At 39.9% G+C, this 17466-nt stretch overlaps 1 protein-coding gene across 1 annotated transcript in view; it reads right to left on the bottom strand.

The window, feature by feature from the left end:
• CNGB3 (cyclic nucleotide gated channel subunit beta 3) overlaps positions 1 to 17466 on the bottom strand; it is a gene marked incomplete at both ends in the record, with an annotated part of 40219 nt that overhangs the window by 15751 nt on the left and 7002 nt on the right. Inside the window, 8 exons of the mRNA XM_083360329.1 lie at positions 337 to 496; positions 1141 to 1282; positions 4455 to 4589; positions 4858 to 4922; positions 6186 to 6272; positions 8872 to 8922; positions 13844 to 14052; positions 14775 to 14939. Coding sequence (XP_083216455.1) covers positions 337 to 496; positions 1141 to 1282; positions 4455 to 4589; positions 4858 to 4922; positions 6186 to 6272; positions 8872 to 8922; positions 13844 to 14052; positions 14775 to 14939 — 1014 coding nt within the window. The remainder of the gene's footprint in view (positions 1 to 336; positions 497 to 1140; positions 1283 to 4454; positions 4590 to 4857; positions 4923 to 6185; positions 6273 to 8871; positions 8923 to 13843; positions 14053 to 14774; positions 14940 to 17466) is intronic.

Consider the following 17466-nt stretch of genomic DNA (forward strand, 5'->3'; position numbering starts at 1 on the left):
ACCGCTTCTGGAGGCAGGTTGTTCCACTGGTTAATTGTTCTAACTGTCAGGAAGTTTCTTCTTAGTTCTAGGTTGCTTCTCTCCTTGACTAGTTTCCATCCGTTGCTTCTTGTCCTGCTTTCAGGCGCTTTGGAGAATAGCTTGACTCCCTCTTCTTTGTGGCAGCCCCTAAGATATTGGAACACTGCTATCATATCCCCCCTTGCCCTTCTCTTCATTAAACTAGACATACTCAATTCCAGCATGTTTGTGCCAACTTTGTATTCCTTTTCAATCAAATGAAACTAATATTCCCAAAATAGCAGACTCGGGAAAATGAAACATTCTGAATTTTACCTAGCATTCCTTGTGAATCCCATGTATACTCATACCATGTTCGAACACGATTCTGAACAAGCCATGGAATTGTATTATTTTTCATGTAATCAACTGTGTCATCCATACAGGCACGATAATAATTTTGCCCTGCTGTTGCTGCTCCAATAATATCACGCATCTGCAAACATCAGCCATTATCATTACATGTTATATTATAATAGGTTGTTGCTAACTTAATTTTTTTATGTGAATACAAATTGCTGTCTATGTAGTTTGTACTGGCTTTTCCAGGTTACAGTATTAATGATATTTTATCTTTAAATATATTTTAACAGTTAATTCATTAGTTGAAAAGAAGGTTATTTAATAAATGGAACATAGAGATCTGTCACATAGCTGATTATTTTCTATCTGAACTCAGGATTTTCTATTTTGACAGTATTTATTTCCACAACTTTCCCCTTTTCATTTTGGATTTAACCTGAAATCTGCATGCAAAGCATATGGACTGCAAGTAAGAGCTCTTTTTCGTAACCAAATTAAAATGTTGTTCACCACCCTTTGAACTAGCAGAAAACTATACTGGCCTAAAATTCTTTATCTCTTATGATAAAAGGGAATAATAATAAGCAATAGCCTTTATTCCTTAAAATGCTTATCCTGCCACAGGCAGAGTATCAGCCAATTTTGCTGTTCCTATTTATTGTCCATAGGACATCATCCAAGGAAGGCAAGGATATTAGGAAGGAAGAAAGGCTACAGGAATTGATGGAATATTTATATAAATGAGGCAAACACAGTAGCACAATAATATTTGTTTACCTGGCCAATCAAACCGGAGAATACAAAGACGCCTATGAAGTAATTCATAAGCTGAAAGATTATTTCAAACATAGTGACTGGTTCTGATAGTCCACCAATAGTAATCAAAGTGCGAACAGCCCAGTAGTAACATCTTAGATACCTGTAGATATAAAACAATATAAAACAATTACTGATATCATTATTTTTCTACAGATGGTTGTACTGACTAATGTTCAGAATAAGGAATAATGCCTTTTTCTAAAGCTGTTAATCATAGAAATAATTAGGTAATGAAGTACAGAGATTTTTGCCACTATTTTATATCTAGATAAAGAGTAATAAGAAATTGTGTGCCCTATAAAAGTAGCTGTCTAGTTGTACAAATCCGGCACTGTGCATACAACTGATAGTGCAGATGTGTTCTAGTCAGTTACATGGCTCTAGGATTTTTTTGTAGAACAAAATTAAAATTGACCAAGACAAGAAAGGGATTTATTCCGGGATGTATAAATCAAACTAAGCCATGCTTTCAAATGGACTTCTAAACCATGGTTCCAGATTTCTTTCCAAATCAACCTGCATTCTTCTGGATAAGTTCTTAGGAAATTGCCCAAGTCACACTGAGTTCAAGTGACTGAGTTCACACATATACAAAGCCAAAATTTGTTTTAATCATAACTTGTTAAATCAATATTGCAACATGCTAAGCCATAAACTTTAAGTTTATAAATCAGACTGTGTTCACATAATCAAAGAAACTGTTATTGGTTTGCATGCTGTTTGAATGTAGCCAATGAGAAGACACAACTCCTAGTTCCCGCAAGATAATTTCCTAACTGAAGGGACCTTGACCATGTTGTCCCTGCTAGATGAACAAAGACTGTGAGGCAGGTGGTCCTGCAAGTACATGAGCCCTGTGCTTTGTGGAAATGAATACATCATGTCATGACCAGAACCTTGAATTGCAGCCAGATACTGGTAACCAGTGCAGCTCAAAGGTCAGACGTACTATGTGGGTGTGTAGCTAGGTGCCCAGATTACCCACTCTGCTGCATTCTGGACCAATTGTAGCTTCAAGGGCAGCAATAAGTATGGTGTATTATAGTAATCAAGTCAGCTAGCAACTAACACATGAATTACTGTGAGTAGGGTCTCTCGATACAGAAACAGATTTTAATTTAATTTAATTTAATTTAATTTAATTTAATTTAATTTAATTTAATTTAATTTATATAGCTACTCATCTCACAAATGTGACTATAGGAGGCTTACAACATAAAATACACAATATAAAAATAAAAACACATAGCAGCTGAGCATCATAAAAACAATTCCTGACAAAAGCCAAGAGACAGGCTACATTGCACACTCAGGGCCCTACGCCTGAATACAAATCCAAGGTTTGAGTGCCTTGTAACAAGCCAGCAAGATCAGGGCTAGTCTAATATTAGGTGGCATGGTGTTCCACAAGGTAGGCATCATGGCAGAAATTGTTCCTTCCTGTCAGCTGACACGTCTTAGTCAACAGGACCTGGGGCATGTCCCTCCTACCAGTCTAGGTTGTAGAAAAGTCCTCTAGTCATGTCTATTATCGGCTTAAATTGTCCTTTCTCTATTTTGTTTAATTCTTTTTTAATCTTTCTATTCTATGTTTTTTAATTTTTTATTGTTGTGAGTCGCCCTGAGTCCTTAGGGAGGAGGGCGGCATATAAATTTAATAATAATAATAATAATAATAATAATAATAATAATAATAATAATAATAATAATAATAATAATAATAATAATAATATTACCTGATGAATTAGATGCAGATATGAATGCAAAAAGACCCCCAAAATTATATACCTGCTGTATCCGAGGAAGTACTACTCAATTCAGAGATAAAGATTACAAATCTTTGGATCCAGGGGACCTCAGAATTGTACTATTTCTCTGGATCTGGTAGTTTTAGACTTCTCCAAGTTGATCTATACTGCAGAGCTGATCTTGCATATCTAATTGTGCTTTACTTCTTACTTCTCCATTCTCCCCTCACATTTCTGTGAAACTAAGTTTCCTGAACCTAAGGAGGTGTTTATCTTAGCTGTTTGTTTGCTCCCTCCCTCAGATTAGTTTTGGGGTTGAGTCACAGTGTTGCCTTGAAAATGGATCTTGCTTATCTCTGCCAAGGTTATCTTCTTTATTCTCCACAAAATGGCATCCTGTGTTCTTATATTACTTGAGTGTTCTCCCAGGGTGTTTGTTTATTTATTTATTTATATTTTATTTTAATTCCATTTATATCCCGCCCTTCTCCGAAGACTCGGGGCAGCTTACAAGCTTAGCAGTAACCTTCATTCTATGTATATGCCTGCTTATTAGGGCTTTCACACACCCCCAAGCAGCATTATTACAAAGTCAGCTTAATTGCCCCCAACAATCTGGGTCCTCATTTTACCTACCTCGGAAGGATGGAAGGCTGAGTCAACCTTGTGCCTGGTGGGATGCGAACCTGCACTAATTGCAGGCAGCTGGTGTTACTTAAGGAGGCATTAGCCCACTGCTCCACCAAGGCTCCATTGTGTTGTACAAGCATGGTTTCTAAGAACTCCATTTCTTCAGTGAGGGCTCTGCATTGTGGATGCTTTTACTGAATTTTCAGAATAGTTTGATCTGCTGCAATGTCTGACATTTGTAGATTGTAGGGCACAGGTCTTGAGATTTAAGCTCTCCTTGGACATTTCTGTAGTAACTATTCACTTTCTTAGAAACATATACTTCAGAGCATGTTATCCTCACTTCATCCTGCCCACCCATTTGTTTCAGTTTTCCTTCTGTGAAATTTTGTATAATATGGCACCTCTTCCCTTGTCACTTCAAGCAGACAATTACAATAAATACAGTTATCTTCCAAAGGACATTACTTTTTTTAGAACATGTTTCCATATGACCTTCACCACAAGTAAAGAAATGGTGGAATTCAATCCTGTGAAGCTTCTTAAAAGGAAAGATATTGTCTCTTATGATCTGAATGATGCATTATTTACTACAATTGGACTTCTTTGATCTTATCCAAGTGGAAATTTCCTTATCATTCAAGGTTTCTTTACGCAATGAGTCAGTTTAATTTATGGAACCATGTGATGGCTAAATTACTGAGGAAAAAGATGAAATCATCAAAGAAATAATTAGCATTGACTGATAAAACAAGCAGAATGCTAACATTCACTATATTAGTCTTCCACATAATAAACACATTTTACTTGTATTAAAACTGGAGGTAAAAGTTACCAGTGGAAACACTTATGAATGTTTAGCATTTAATCAAGATTACAGGAGCAAGGTAACACAAAATCACTTGCATGTTTCCTTTGCCATCATACACCCATTTGGTACTCCCAAGTCCTTGATAGGTTGAAGCCCAGTAATATAAGCATGCATTAATATGCAAGATAAACAACAGGTATCCAATAGTTCGAATGACCCTGTGTGAAAGAAAGAAAGAAAGAAAGAAAGAAAGAAAGAAAGAAAGAAAGAAAGAAAGAAAGAAAGAAAGAAAGAAAGAAAGTTAGTTTATGTAAGTTCTGAGATGCATTTTTTTGTGTGTGTTTGCTTTCTCAGGAAATCTTAATTTTGGTCAATAGCAACACTGGCAACCACTAATTCTAATATTAACAGGATTAAAAAAAAATCAACATCATCCCAAAATACTAAAATATTTCTAAGCACTGTACTGACATTTGTAATACATACCTGTAGATATATGCTTTATCCATCACTGCCTCTAACTTGTCATTGAATTCAAAGAATGTGAGATGCTGAACATAAACCAAGAAGAAATAAAACCAGCTGTATAATGCATTTTTGTCATAAATTACCTACCGGTTCCCTTTTCTATGTGAGAGGTGATGATTTTTTTTTCTAATAGCAAATCAGTGTTTTTGAGTCTTATTTTATTCAGTTAACTAAACTTTCTTGGCTAACTTTTGCTGATTATGTATTCATTACTTGATTTCTATATAATTGGGTTTTTGAAAGGGAGGCAATTGTCTAGATAACTTCTTTTTAAACTTTGCAAATTAAAGGGCATCTTTAATCCATTAATTTGAAATTAAATTAGATAAATAGATCATAAGTCAGGACACCTCTCCCCCCCAAAAGTACAAAGTGTTAAAAATCATGAATAAGTACTTAATTTGCAACATTTACATAACAAAATCATCTTACATATATAAATTTCCCCTTGACCTCTTCTGAGGATGCCCATGCCTATCCTTCTTGTTGCTTTTCAAAGATTTATTTATTTATTTTAAAGGAAACTGATATATTGCAGATATGCAATATCAGCCATAATGATCATACTTTACAGAAATAGATTTGGGACCCACAGGTATTCTAAGAAAGTAAAAATACTAAGTGGTTATACCCACATGCATTTTCATTCCCTCCTCAAAACACAAATAGGAAGACAATGAAAATCAAAGATAAATAGATTTGTAGAAAGCATTCTGAGTCAGAAATTTCTCAGCAACAATTTTGTAAATAGGCAGTTCTTAAAAGGAACAAAATGTGGTCCGCATTCCAAATGTACCAATTAACCTAAAGTAGTGTTTCTCAACCTCTTCAAATTTACAGTAAGATGTGAGGACTTCAACTCCCAAAATTCCCCAGTCAGCATGAGGTCCACACATTTTAAAGTTCACAGGGTTTAAAAATTCTAGCTTAAAAAGAATGTCTTTGTATAAGTGTAAATCTAATTGAACACAGTGAGACCTATTTTTAGATAAACTTGCCTACAATTACATTAATACTGATTGTAAATTTACATTAGTGTTAATTCATAAAATAAATGTCTCCTAGTCTAGTGTCCAACTTTGGTGTATAAGCTTTTAAAAGAGCTACTCATCCAGAAATGAAAGAAATGAATGTTTCCCCCCAAAGAAAAATATTTGAAATGTATAGTCAGAAGGTGTGGCATGTATTTATTTTGAAACCACCTCATCCCCAATGTGATCAATGAATTATAAGAGGTATGAATTTTATCCCAGGAGTAAGAATAATAATAGATCATCTCTTCTTACCTTCATCATCCTGTTTACTCTAAATATTGTACTGATTCCAAATATAACATATAAAACATCAAATGGAATTACTGAAAATAAATCAAGCTGGTGAAGCAAACAATTCAGTTAGTCTTGCTTAAATTAATATTAGTCTGATACTTGTATTAAAAGTTACTCAAATTTAATTTGGCTTATTGAATTCTGAATATTTGTCAGAAATGTGTCTAATTGAGAAGCAAAGTAGGAAGAATAAATTATTCTCATTCTTTACTTGTTTCTACTGAAAATATTCACAAGTTTACACAAATAGGGTCTTCTAGTTTTTGATGTCTAATCTAGATGGTTACTAAGAAAATGAACACATCAATAATGATGTAATGTGTCTATCTTTGTAAGATGTCAACAGAAACCTGGGATGGTCTATGTTTATAATGTTTTAATTTATTAATTTATTTTATTCATTTGTCAAATTTAGGTATTGCCCTTTTCACCTTCACTGAGCGAAGCTATTTCTTCAGCCTACAGTTAAAATTTAGCAAAGTATTCTGGTTGGTTTTAGTCTATTCCATTTCTAGAGATCAATGACAGAATAAGGGGCTTCTGCATTACAGCCTACCCCATTTGACTCCTATGCTTCCCACAGATATTTCTTAAGCTGGTTTCAGAAATTTCAGTCTGTAATCAAGTGGAGCGGCACTGGGGCCAAGCTGGCACCAAATCTGGACTATGGCCACTGTTTGGCCATGACCTTTCACCCAGGCAGGAAGGACAAGCCTCACTGACTGGCTCCTCTATGGGTTGTTCTCCCAGTGACCACCTTTTCATTTAGGCACTGTTCCTTCCTTACCACTCCTATGTCCTTCCTTTGTTTTCCTTTGGCAGTTAAGTACGTTCCCAGAATGCCAAAATAGAAATTTGTTGATTTTTGAAATATTTTGATTTCTTTTTTCAGCTAATAATTGTTTCATTATTTGTAAACTGTTGGTTTAAGAATTTTATTTATTGATATATTTTTGTTTTAGACTGTTTATTCATATATAGGGTATTAGTTCATGACTCTGCAACATACAAAATTAAAAACAGTGCAGTTCAAATCAGTAGAACAATGTCTACTAGAAAACACAAACAGGGGGAATATCCATAAACTAGAGAGGTACAAAATCAGTCCTATAGTAGATACACACCCTGCCCCAGCCTAAGGGCTGTGGAAACAGACAGGTCATCAGGACGTATTTGAAGAAAAACAGTATAATATGATAGTTTTACTTCCAGGGAAATACTGATCTAGAGGGCAGGCACTGTGGCAGAGATGGAAGGTCTTCTGGGTCCTATAAAGTGATATTAATAGATGGGACTTAGTTGTTGCTAGTTTTACCAGCTACTTTGGGACTGGCAGAACTAATGGTTAAACACAGCCTCTCAAATAATAGGCCCTCTGCCATATAAGCTTACTAGGAAATTACCACCATCTTAAATTGTACTCAGAAACCTATTGATAATCAGGGCAGCTTGCATAGCAGAATGTTACACAGGCATAAAAAGGGACACCTATAACTTAGAATGGAGTAGAGCTGGAAGGGACATTGGAGGTCTTTTAATCCAGCCCCTTGCTGAAGTAGGAGAACCTATACCATCTCAGACAGGTGATTGTCTAGTCAGGCATGTCAAACTGCCGGCCTGCAAGCCGGATGCGTCATGCTGAAACTGCGCCCACCCCATTGCCGACAATGGGGAAAAAGTCGCGATACGTCGTGCGATGTCACATGACATCACAAGTTTGACATGACTGGTCTACTTTCTTCTTAAAAATCTCCAGTGATGGAACACCCAGAATTTCTGGAGGCAAGCTATTCCACTGATTGACTTCATTCTGAACCATTTGTAGTTTCTGTGGTAGTGCAACTTCATTCAAAACTACAGTGGGAAAATTTTCAGAACACATGGTCCATGAATTCACAGTTACTCAGTCTTGTTAGGGTTCAGTCTAAGCCTCAACATCTCCATACAGATCTTGACAATTTCTATGTATTGTGACAACCAGATATTGGGACAATATCTTAATAGCATCACTTGAGATATACAACTGAGTATTATCTGTATACTCATATTTGCAGCCATGAGAATGCATGCTGTCTCTCAGCAGCTTTGCACCACCCAACTAACCAGGGATTTTGGACACAATCTCTCCCCCATATCAGCATTTTTTTTATAACTGGACATAGAAAAAGAGAAAAATGACTGCCATTCTCTATAGTTGGTTCAAAAGGATACTATGTTTAATTAGAAAATGATCAGGAAGAACCAAGAGAATTGTACCACTTCCTACACTTCATTCTGAAGTATAATCTGAATAAAACAAAGCAGCAAGAATGCTGCATTCAGGTTAGTTCAGACATAACACAGCTGCCTTTTCCCATCAGAAAGTTGTGAAAAAAATCAGTAAAATTCTCCTTAAAATTCTTATTGAAGTCTTTACATATCACCACTGTAAATAAAAGAACTAAGGAAAATATTTCATTTATGCGATGGATGGGTTTAAAATGTGTACTTGATCACATATAAAAATTCAATAATTAAAACTTGTGAAAAGCTTATTATCAATTGCCATATTAAAAAAACATATAATAATAAAACCATAATCTCTCAAATGAATTAGAGTAACTGATACCTTATCAAGCTTATCCAATTTACTCATCTCACTTACCTGAAATTTTAATGAATTCCGATAGGACTTTTTTATTTCTACTTTATCTGTCTAAAAGTAGAAACAGGAAGAGGAGATAGTCAAAGTTCAATAACCTCAATAACATATGAGAATTAGTAAATGGTAAAGGATCGCATCATAATCATTTGCAAAATATAATATGTATTTATATTATTTAAACACTCCAAAGTTATTTATCTAAAGAATATAGTGCACCCCATGCATAGAAATTTCCTGGAGGTACTCTCAAGAGTATATTGCAGCCCAATAATCAGCTACATCAAGGGTGTCAAACTCAACTTCATTGAGGGCCGCATCAGCATTGCAGTTGCCCTCGGGGGGCCGGGTGGATGTGGCCAGGGTGGGTGCAGCCTACTGGGTGAGCATGGCTGGAGTGCATGTGGCCTACTGGGTGGGCATGGCCAGCTCTACATCGTTTGTATCAAGGGTACCTATGGGGGCCTGGGCAGGAGTGGGACAGATCTGAGGGTCTCTGGCAGGAGATGGGACCGGGGTAAGTGCCAAGGCATGGGCCACTGGAGGAGCCTCACTGTTCCTCTCAGGCCATGCGGGGGGGGGGCCTGGATGGTGGTGCAGAGGTCAAATGCCCAGCCCAGCCCTCAACCACCCGCGGCACTAAGCCCAGCCCTACTTCCCCAAGGGGGCACCCAGCTGCACTTAACTCCTCAAGGCGGCTGCTGCTGTGCTTGCTCTCCTTAGCCAGGTTGCTCATGATGGGTATGAGGGCAAAGGCAAGAGAGAGGCCCACTCCCTCTCCATGTGAGGAGACCTGGCTTTTACCAAAGCTTCCTTAGCAATAGGATGGGAGACCCCCCCAGAATAGGCCAGGAGGAGAGGACAAGGGGATGGTGAAAGGGCAGCATGGAAGGATTAAGGCAGGACTTCCCTCAGACCCTCCCTCTCCTTCCTTCCTTCCTTCCTTCCTTCCTTCCTTCCTTCCTTCCTTCCTTCCTTCCTTCCCTCCCTCCCTCCCTCCCTCCCTCCTTCCTTCCTTCCTTCCTTCCTTCCTTCCTTCCTTCCTTCCTTCCTTCCTTCCTTCCTTCCTTCGAATGGTGGGAAAATATTTGAGATGAGGGAGGGAATAAAACAGGCAAGAAATGCAGCTAGGGAAGTGTCATCCTTCATGAGGAATGAAGTAATGCACCATCGCTTGGAAGTGGCCAGCACATGGCCCTCACCTACTTAACATATCTGGCTTGGTGGGCTCTGTGGGAGGGGATGCCATGAGCAGCATGAGAGTCAATGTTACCTGCGCAATGCTGCCCAGCCTCCAGCCTGCCCAGTTTTGGCAGGCAGCGGGATGCTCTCCTCACAGTGCTGAGAGGCTGAGCCAGGTGGCATGAATCTGAAGAGAAGTGCAACGCTGCCCAGCCCCTAGTCTGCCTGAAGTAGGGAGGGCCATGTGCTGGCCATTTCTAGGCAATGGTGCATTTCTTCATTCCTCACAAAGGGTGATACCACCCCAGTGTGTGCCCAGTGGGCGGGGTTGAGGCAGCAGGGGCTGGTCCCTCGCTGTTTCCAGACAGCCTTGTGGAGCTAAGACTGAATGCATTTCAGCATAGATGGCCACCATGAAATTGTACATTGGCTCCCGGTCGGCCTGGGCCAGGGCCAAGGCAGCGGGGGCTGTTCCCTCACTGTTTCCAGGATGGGTTCACGGGCCACATGAAACCACTTCGCGGGCCGGATCTGGCCCCCAGGCCTTGTGTTTGACATGTCTGAGCTACATCTTAGCTCTGTTGAAAACAATGGGTCTTAAAATACAGGTAGTCCTTGACTTACAACAGTTCATTTAGTGACCATTCAAAGTTACAACAGCACTGAAAAAAGTGACTTTTTCACACTTATGACTTTTGCGCCATCCTCATAGTCATGTGATCAAAATTCAGACTCTTGGCAACTGACTCATATTTATGATGGTTGTAGTGTAACTGTCAACACTGCTAACTTTGGATGTTCTTGCTTTGACAACAGATGGAAATGCAGCCATTTTCTCTATTGCTTTTAGAGTTAGTTGATGCTGGGAGGGGGAATGGGGATGAAAGTCCAGGTAGTCATAACAATAATACTTCAGCCATGGGAACCCAAGGTCATTGGGCCAGAGTTGATAGAGTTTTGGAGAGCTGGGGGAAAAGCCCGTGCTTCAAGCTAATTGGGGAATGTGATTTATGACTGTTTATTGGAGGAGGGAATTGTGCTTTGTTACTTTGTATCTAGGGGAGGGGAATTTAGTTTTTGGTTTCAACTATATAGTACCAATACTTTGTTTCTCGAATAAAAGATTCTTTAAGGTAAAAAATGCCTCGAAATTCTTTTGAAGTGTTTCAGCTGTCGGAACCATGACATTAAACCAAAAACTACAATTTTTACCTAACTATCTTGAGGTCCCGAGCCTCAGTCACTGTCACTAGAATTGAGGGATAGACCAATAAAGATTTGGGGAAGATCCCAACATGGAAAAAGAAGGGATGCCTGAAACCAACACCTTGGCAGTGGCTGCTACCTCAGAGGAGGGAGCGCAGGCCAGTGTGCCAGTGCAGAAGGAACTTTTTCAGGTGTCTCAGATGGGGGCAAGACCCAAGCCATGAGGACAACTGATCTGGTCGTTGGAATGGACCTTGCCCAGTGGAGACTCCAGACACCTTGAAATGGCCTTGCCACAATCAAGTGCTTCAAAGGTATTCGAGGCCGAGCTGCAAAGAGGGGCTTCTCGCAAGTCATGTTCCCTGGACCAGTGGAGAGCCATGAAATTAACTACCACTGAGGACTCAGGTGAGTGGAAGTACCTGTCCACAGTCCGCAGTCAATCAGTGGAGAAGTTGGTGGAAAGATTTGAGGAATTAGAGATGAAGAGTGGAGAACAATCCTCCCGTTCTCCATACATGAGCGATCATGATGATCAGCGAGGCAGCCACCAACTGATGCCAAGGGGAAGCCCCAGTCCCACCTGTGCAGGTCAAGCAGCTTCCCCATCCTCGAAGCCACCTACCATGGATTTCAGCCCCGTGGGGAGAGACAGTTCCAGTTATCACCCCTCCAAAAGCCCCCTTCAACACTGGCAAGGTAAGAGCCCGAGCCATCACCTGGACAGCTGAAACCTAAATGACATGCTTACCAGTCACTCAGCCCGGGGCCTATACAGAAATTGGGGATGCCATAGCTCCCACAGATGGGAGGCCAGCAGCCACTGGCAGTGCAGCAACTGAATTGGGGGTGGCCACAGCCCCCAAATGTACAGCAGCAAATGGGGCCCTTGCAGCAACTGGGGATGATGCAGCTGCCAGGGGGTCAGCAATCACTGGGAGTACAGCAGCAGCAGTGGGGCTGGCTGCCATTTCCGAATGTGCAGCAACTGCTGAGGGGCCCACAACTGATGGGGATCCAGCAACAACCACCTCTGGGGTCGCAGGGGGGCCTACCTCAACTGGGGATGCTACAATCGCCCGCAGGTAAACAACAGTGGGGGTGGCAACAGCCCCCAAACATGCAGCAACCACTGGGAGGCCTGCAGCAATCGGGGGTTGCCATTTCAGCAGCCGCTGAGACCATTGGGGGTCATGCAGCATTTGGGGATGCCACAGCCGCTGGCAGTGCAGCAACAGCTGTGGGGGTGGCAACAGCCCCCGAACGTGCAACAATGTAATGATTATTGTAATCAGTCTTTGCTGAACTCTATTGGTAGTAATTGTAGCAGGGATAAGCCATTGGAAGTAACGCTAGTGTACAAATGGTTTCATTTAGGAGCCGGATAGATGTGCTCTCATTAGCATTAGAACTGTCGGCATTGCATCTATTAAGAATGATTAGCCGTTTATTTTTAAGTTGTTCTCCATGGGAAACGGGGCTGTCTCCTTATCAGAGAAGTTTAACAGAACTCTAAAAATAAATCTAGGCTTCTGTCACTTGGCAACAGCCTGCTTATAACTGCAGCCTTCCATGTGCATTTTGAAAGAACTGATTGCACGATTGGAACTGTCTTCTTGACTGAAAATGAACAAGATTGTTCTTGAGTTGATGGGGTTTCAAAGAAGTTGATGGAGTTTAAAAGTCTCAGTGGCCAAATTGAAGGTTTTACATTGCAGTCCTGGTTCCTAGCATGTAAGAGCTGTAGGAAAATGTGACACTAGCCAGTGGCTAGGAGAAAGAACTGAAACCTTTTCTAGTAAAGAGGAACCAGGAAAGAAGGTAAACAAGAGCTCTCAGCCAAGACACTACTAAGAAAGGCAGACTAAATGATTTATATTAGCACGTCTCAACCTCAGCAATATTTCAGACATGGACTTCAAATTCCAGAATTCTCCCAGCCAGTTATAAGAGTCTGTACATGTTAAAGTTGCTGGGGTTGAGAAACATTGGTTTACATAATAGCAATTATGACAATATAATAATTACAATATTATTGTAAAATAATAATAATAATAAGCTATTCAGCAGATAGTTCCAGACTTCACCTATCTGCAAGAAATACCATTTGCCTATAGGCAGAAACTGGGGAGACCATAGACAAAGTAATAGAAAATGAAGAAATTAAAGTGTTCTTGGATTTTGGAATTCAAACAGACAAGCACATGCCATATAAAAGACACCCCAGACATAACACTTGTAAATAAGAAAGACAAAAATGTCTGGGTTGTGGATGTAGTGGTACCTGGAAACAGCAGAACAGAAGGGAATGAACTGGGGAAAATCACAAAAGAGAAAGACCTGCAAATACTGTAGAAGTGCAATGACTTGTGGCAAAACAATGCAAAGATAGTACCAAGAGTAATAAGTACCCTCCAATGGTTTTCTGGGTTCTGCTTGTAACACAAAAGGCACTCTGTTCTAACACCACCCCAAATAACATTGAACTTCATCACTGAGTGGGCTTTTGAATCTAATGTTTTCTGGTAAGAAACATCAACCCAACCCACTATCCTTCAGGGTTCTCAGTTCTTCTTCTTCTACTTACTATTATATCTCCCCCTTTCACAAATTGGACTCGAGGCTGAAATAACAAGAGATCACAGATGTAGCAGATGTCACTTAAGATGTCTACAGCAATCCAGTATATTGTGTTGCTTGATGTTTGAACTGGGAATACTAATCGCAGTGGGATGAACCAGCAGTTCCAGTTGTAAGCAACAGCAACTAAGAATAACCACATTATATAGCGACGATCTGGAAAAGAAAAATAATATGTTTGCTTAAATTACTGTCATTGGGATTTGGGAATGTATTTCTCGAGAAAAATAAATGAAGCGCCTCAGGAAAGTATCATAATTTGCTATGTTTAATTGCAGTCTGATAACTGATGCATAGTTTATTTATTTGTTAACCTGTATACTAAAGTTATTTTTAGAAGGCTCATCTTCAGTCACTATCTTCAAACAATTAAAGGTAAAGGTTCCCCCGCACATGCATGCTAGTCGTTTCCCACTCTAGGAGCCGGTGCTCATCTCCGTTTCAAACCCAAAGAGCCAGCGCTTGTCCGAGGACGTCTCCGTGGTCATGTGGCCGGCCAAAGGCTCACGGAACACTGTTACCTTTCCACTGTAGTGGTCCCTATTTTTCTACTTGCATTTTTTATGTGCTTTCGAACTGCTAGGTTGGCAGAAGCTGGGACAAGTAACAGGCACTCACTCTGTTACGCGGCACTCGGGATTCGGCTCGCCAAACTGCCGACCTTCTGATCAACAAGTTCAGTGTCCTAACCCACTGAGCCACCGCATCCCTTTCAAACAATTAATAGATTCCATATTTCAGGGAGAGCTAATAGTTAGTCTAAGTTAACAAAAGAGAAAAACATGCTTACTTATCGGTAGTGCAATAACATTTGATGTCTGCAAAGATCTTTACATGTCTGAAGATAATCTTCTAACCAGAAGAATTGGACTTATTACCTGTGAATGCATCTATGGTTTCTGGCAGTTTAAATTTTTTCATATATTCTTTCATGGATTGCTTCTTTAATGCAGAACTTGGCTTCTCCTCAAGTTTACTTTCTTCTTTCTTTTCCTCTTTCTTTTCTTCTTTGGTAGCAGGGGGCGGGGGCTGCTTTTGGGGTGCTAAACAAATTTTAGAGAGTCAGAAAGTTAATACTACTTTCTCAAATGTACCAGTTTCACTGAAACTACAGAAGTGGTCCTTATTTAGTGACTACAATTGAAACTGACGACTCAGTTGTTAAGTGAAGCGGGTGCTAAGTGAAACCATGACTGTGCTTATGGTCTACTTCAGTTTTTCTTTGCTTTACAGAACTGCAATGGTCATAAATGCGAGGATTAGTCTGAAGTTACTTTTTCATGACTGTCATAACTGAATGGTTACTGTTCAAGGCAGGCATTAAATAAAGAGTACCTGCAATTGTGTCATGTAGCTTCATGATAAAAGAAGTATTAACTTTTAGTGCTGAACTCCAAAAGAGTTTTTCTGAGCACCACTGACAAATCAGCTTCTGATTAGAGGTAAGTTAAATTGTAATGTATCCTTACATTTTTCAAAGTGTTTATAAAACTTTCTCCTGAACATCTGGTCTCTATGCCTTGTACAGAGGCTAATTCCTACCTAGGTGTCCCTGAATAAACGACAGAACAAAATATTTTGTGTGTGAACTGTGTGAATAATACTTCAGGAGTAAAAACACTGAAACATTTATACAGCATTTTAAAGTTTAGGCTCCTACTTTTTTTTTCTTTTTACAAAATTACAAAAAAGAGATATGACATTATAACCTCAATTTTCCTCTATATATTTTGTGTCTTTTAAATTCAGTTAATTAAATTTCCACTGAACTATAGAATATACTACTGATATACTTCCTGTTATCTTTTTTGGAAAGAGATATACATTTATTCTCCCAATTGTTAAATATGATGAATATTGATTTCAGATAGGATTCACATCTTACTTTGGCATAATGAAACTATTGAACATAAAAATGCATTTCAATTATTAATAACTAAATGAGCAGGATAGTAAATAGAGAGGTTATTTGGTGCACCAAAACTTATATAATTTTATTTTATCGAAAATAGTCTCTGAATGTCATAATAGGCTGACTGGGCAAACATATCTTCACTTTCAGTCATTATTTTTTTAAAAAAATATTTTTACAGTTTATGTGGTTTTCCAGCTTGAACACTGTGACTCTGGGAATCAAAAATGAAAAAATAAACAGAGAAAGAGACAAATCAAAAGACAAATAACAATTAATAAGCAACCTTCACACCCTTCACCTGGTGGAAACTGCAAATACGGTTAGCTCTTGACTTATGACCTCAATTGAGCTCAAAATTTCCTTTGTAAAACAATGCAGTTGTTAAGTGAGTTGTGCCACATTTTATGAGCTTTTTTGCTACAATTGTTAAGTGAATCACCACAGTTGTTAGGGAATCATGTGGTTGCTAAGTGAATCTGACTCCCCCCATTGACTTTGCTGGTAGGAAACTGGCTGGGAAAGTCACAAATGGTGATCACAAGGTTCCAGGACAGTGCCAGTCACCAAGGGCCCAACTTTTGATCATGTAACCATGGCAATGCTGCAACAGTCGTAAGTGTAGAAAAATGGGCATAAGTCACTTTTTTCAGGGACTTAAATGAATGGTTGCAAGTTGAGGATTGCCTGTATGCAGGATTGTCTTCTCCCCAAAATATCCTGCTACCCTATGTATTTCCATGCTGTGGGTGTTCTTGGAAGTAAATTCAGTATTCCAGGTTGAGATCACAGGCCTCCTAAAACTTTTGAAGAACACTATTTTACAAAGCTAAATATTTGTGACCCAGCAAAATACAGGCAGTTTACTATATATTAATTATACTGATACTGATATTTCTTTGAGGGTGAATAATTAAGACTCTTATTTTATTTATTTATTTTATTTTATTACATTTATATACCGCCCTTTCCCTGAGGACTCAGGGCGGTTTACAGGGAATTAAAAGTCAAAACATACAAAAGTTAAAAACCCGTTAAAAAATATTAAATTCACCCTGTACACTTAAAAACCCCAGTTAAAATTTTCTCCTCAGCCTGGGCCCGGGAGCTCAAAGAGCCAGGTCTTCAGGCCCCGGCGAATTGATCGGAGGTCGGGGGCAGTCCTCAGCTCCACCGGCAGCTGGTTCCAGAGGGCAGGCGCTCCCACTGAGAAGGCCCTATCCCTGGGTGTCACCCGCCGGCAATCTCTCACCGGCGGAACCCTGAGCAGACCCTCCCTGTGGGAGCGCACTGGGCGAAGGGCGTTTGATGCCGGCAGCAGGTGTTCCCTCAAATATCCCGGACCCAGGCCATGTAGGGCTTTATAGGTGATAACCAGCACCTTGAATTTCACCCGGAGGGCAACCGGAAGCCAATGCAGCTCGCGGAGTAGAGGTGTTACATGGGAGTATCGGGAAACCCCCATTACAACTCGCGCGGCCGCATTCTGCACCAGTTGAAGGCCTCCGAGTGGTCTTCAAGGGCAGCCCCATGTAGAGAGCGTTACAGTAGTCCAAACAGGAGGTCACAAGCGCACAAGAAGTCCATGCTGGGCCCCGGGCAACAAAATTTAGCTACCGGTTCTGCCGAAGTGGTGCGAACTGGCTGAATCCCACCAC

Source organism: Vipera ursinii, assembly GCF_947247035.1.
Source record: "Vipera ursinii genome assembly, chromosome: 3".
Lineage (NCBI taxonomy): Eukaryota > Metazoa > Chordata > Lepidosauria > Squamata > Viperidae > Vipera > Vipera ursinii.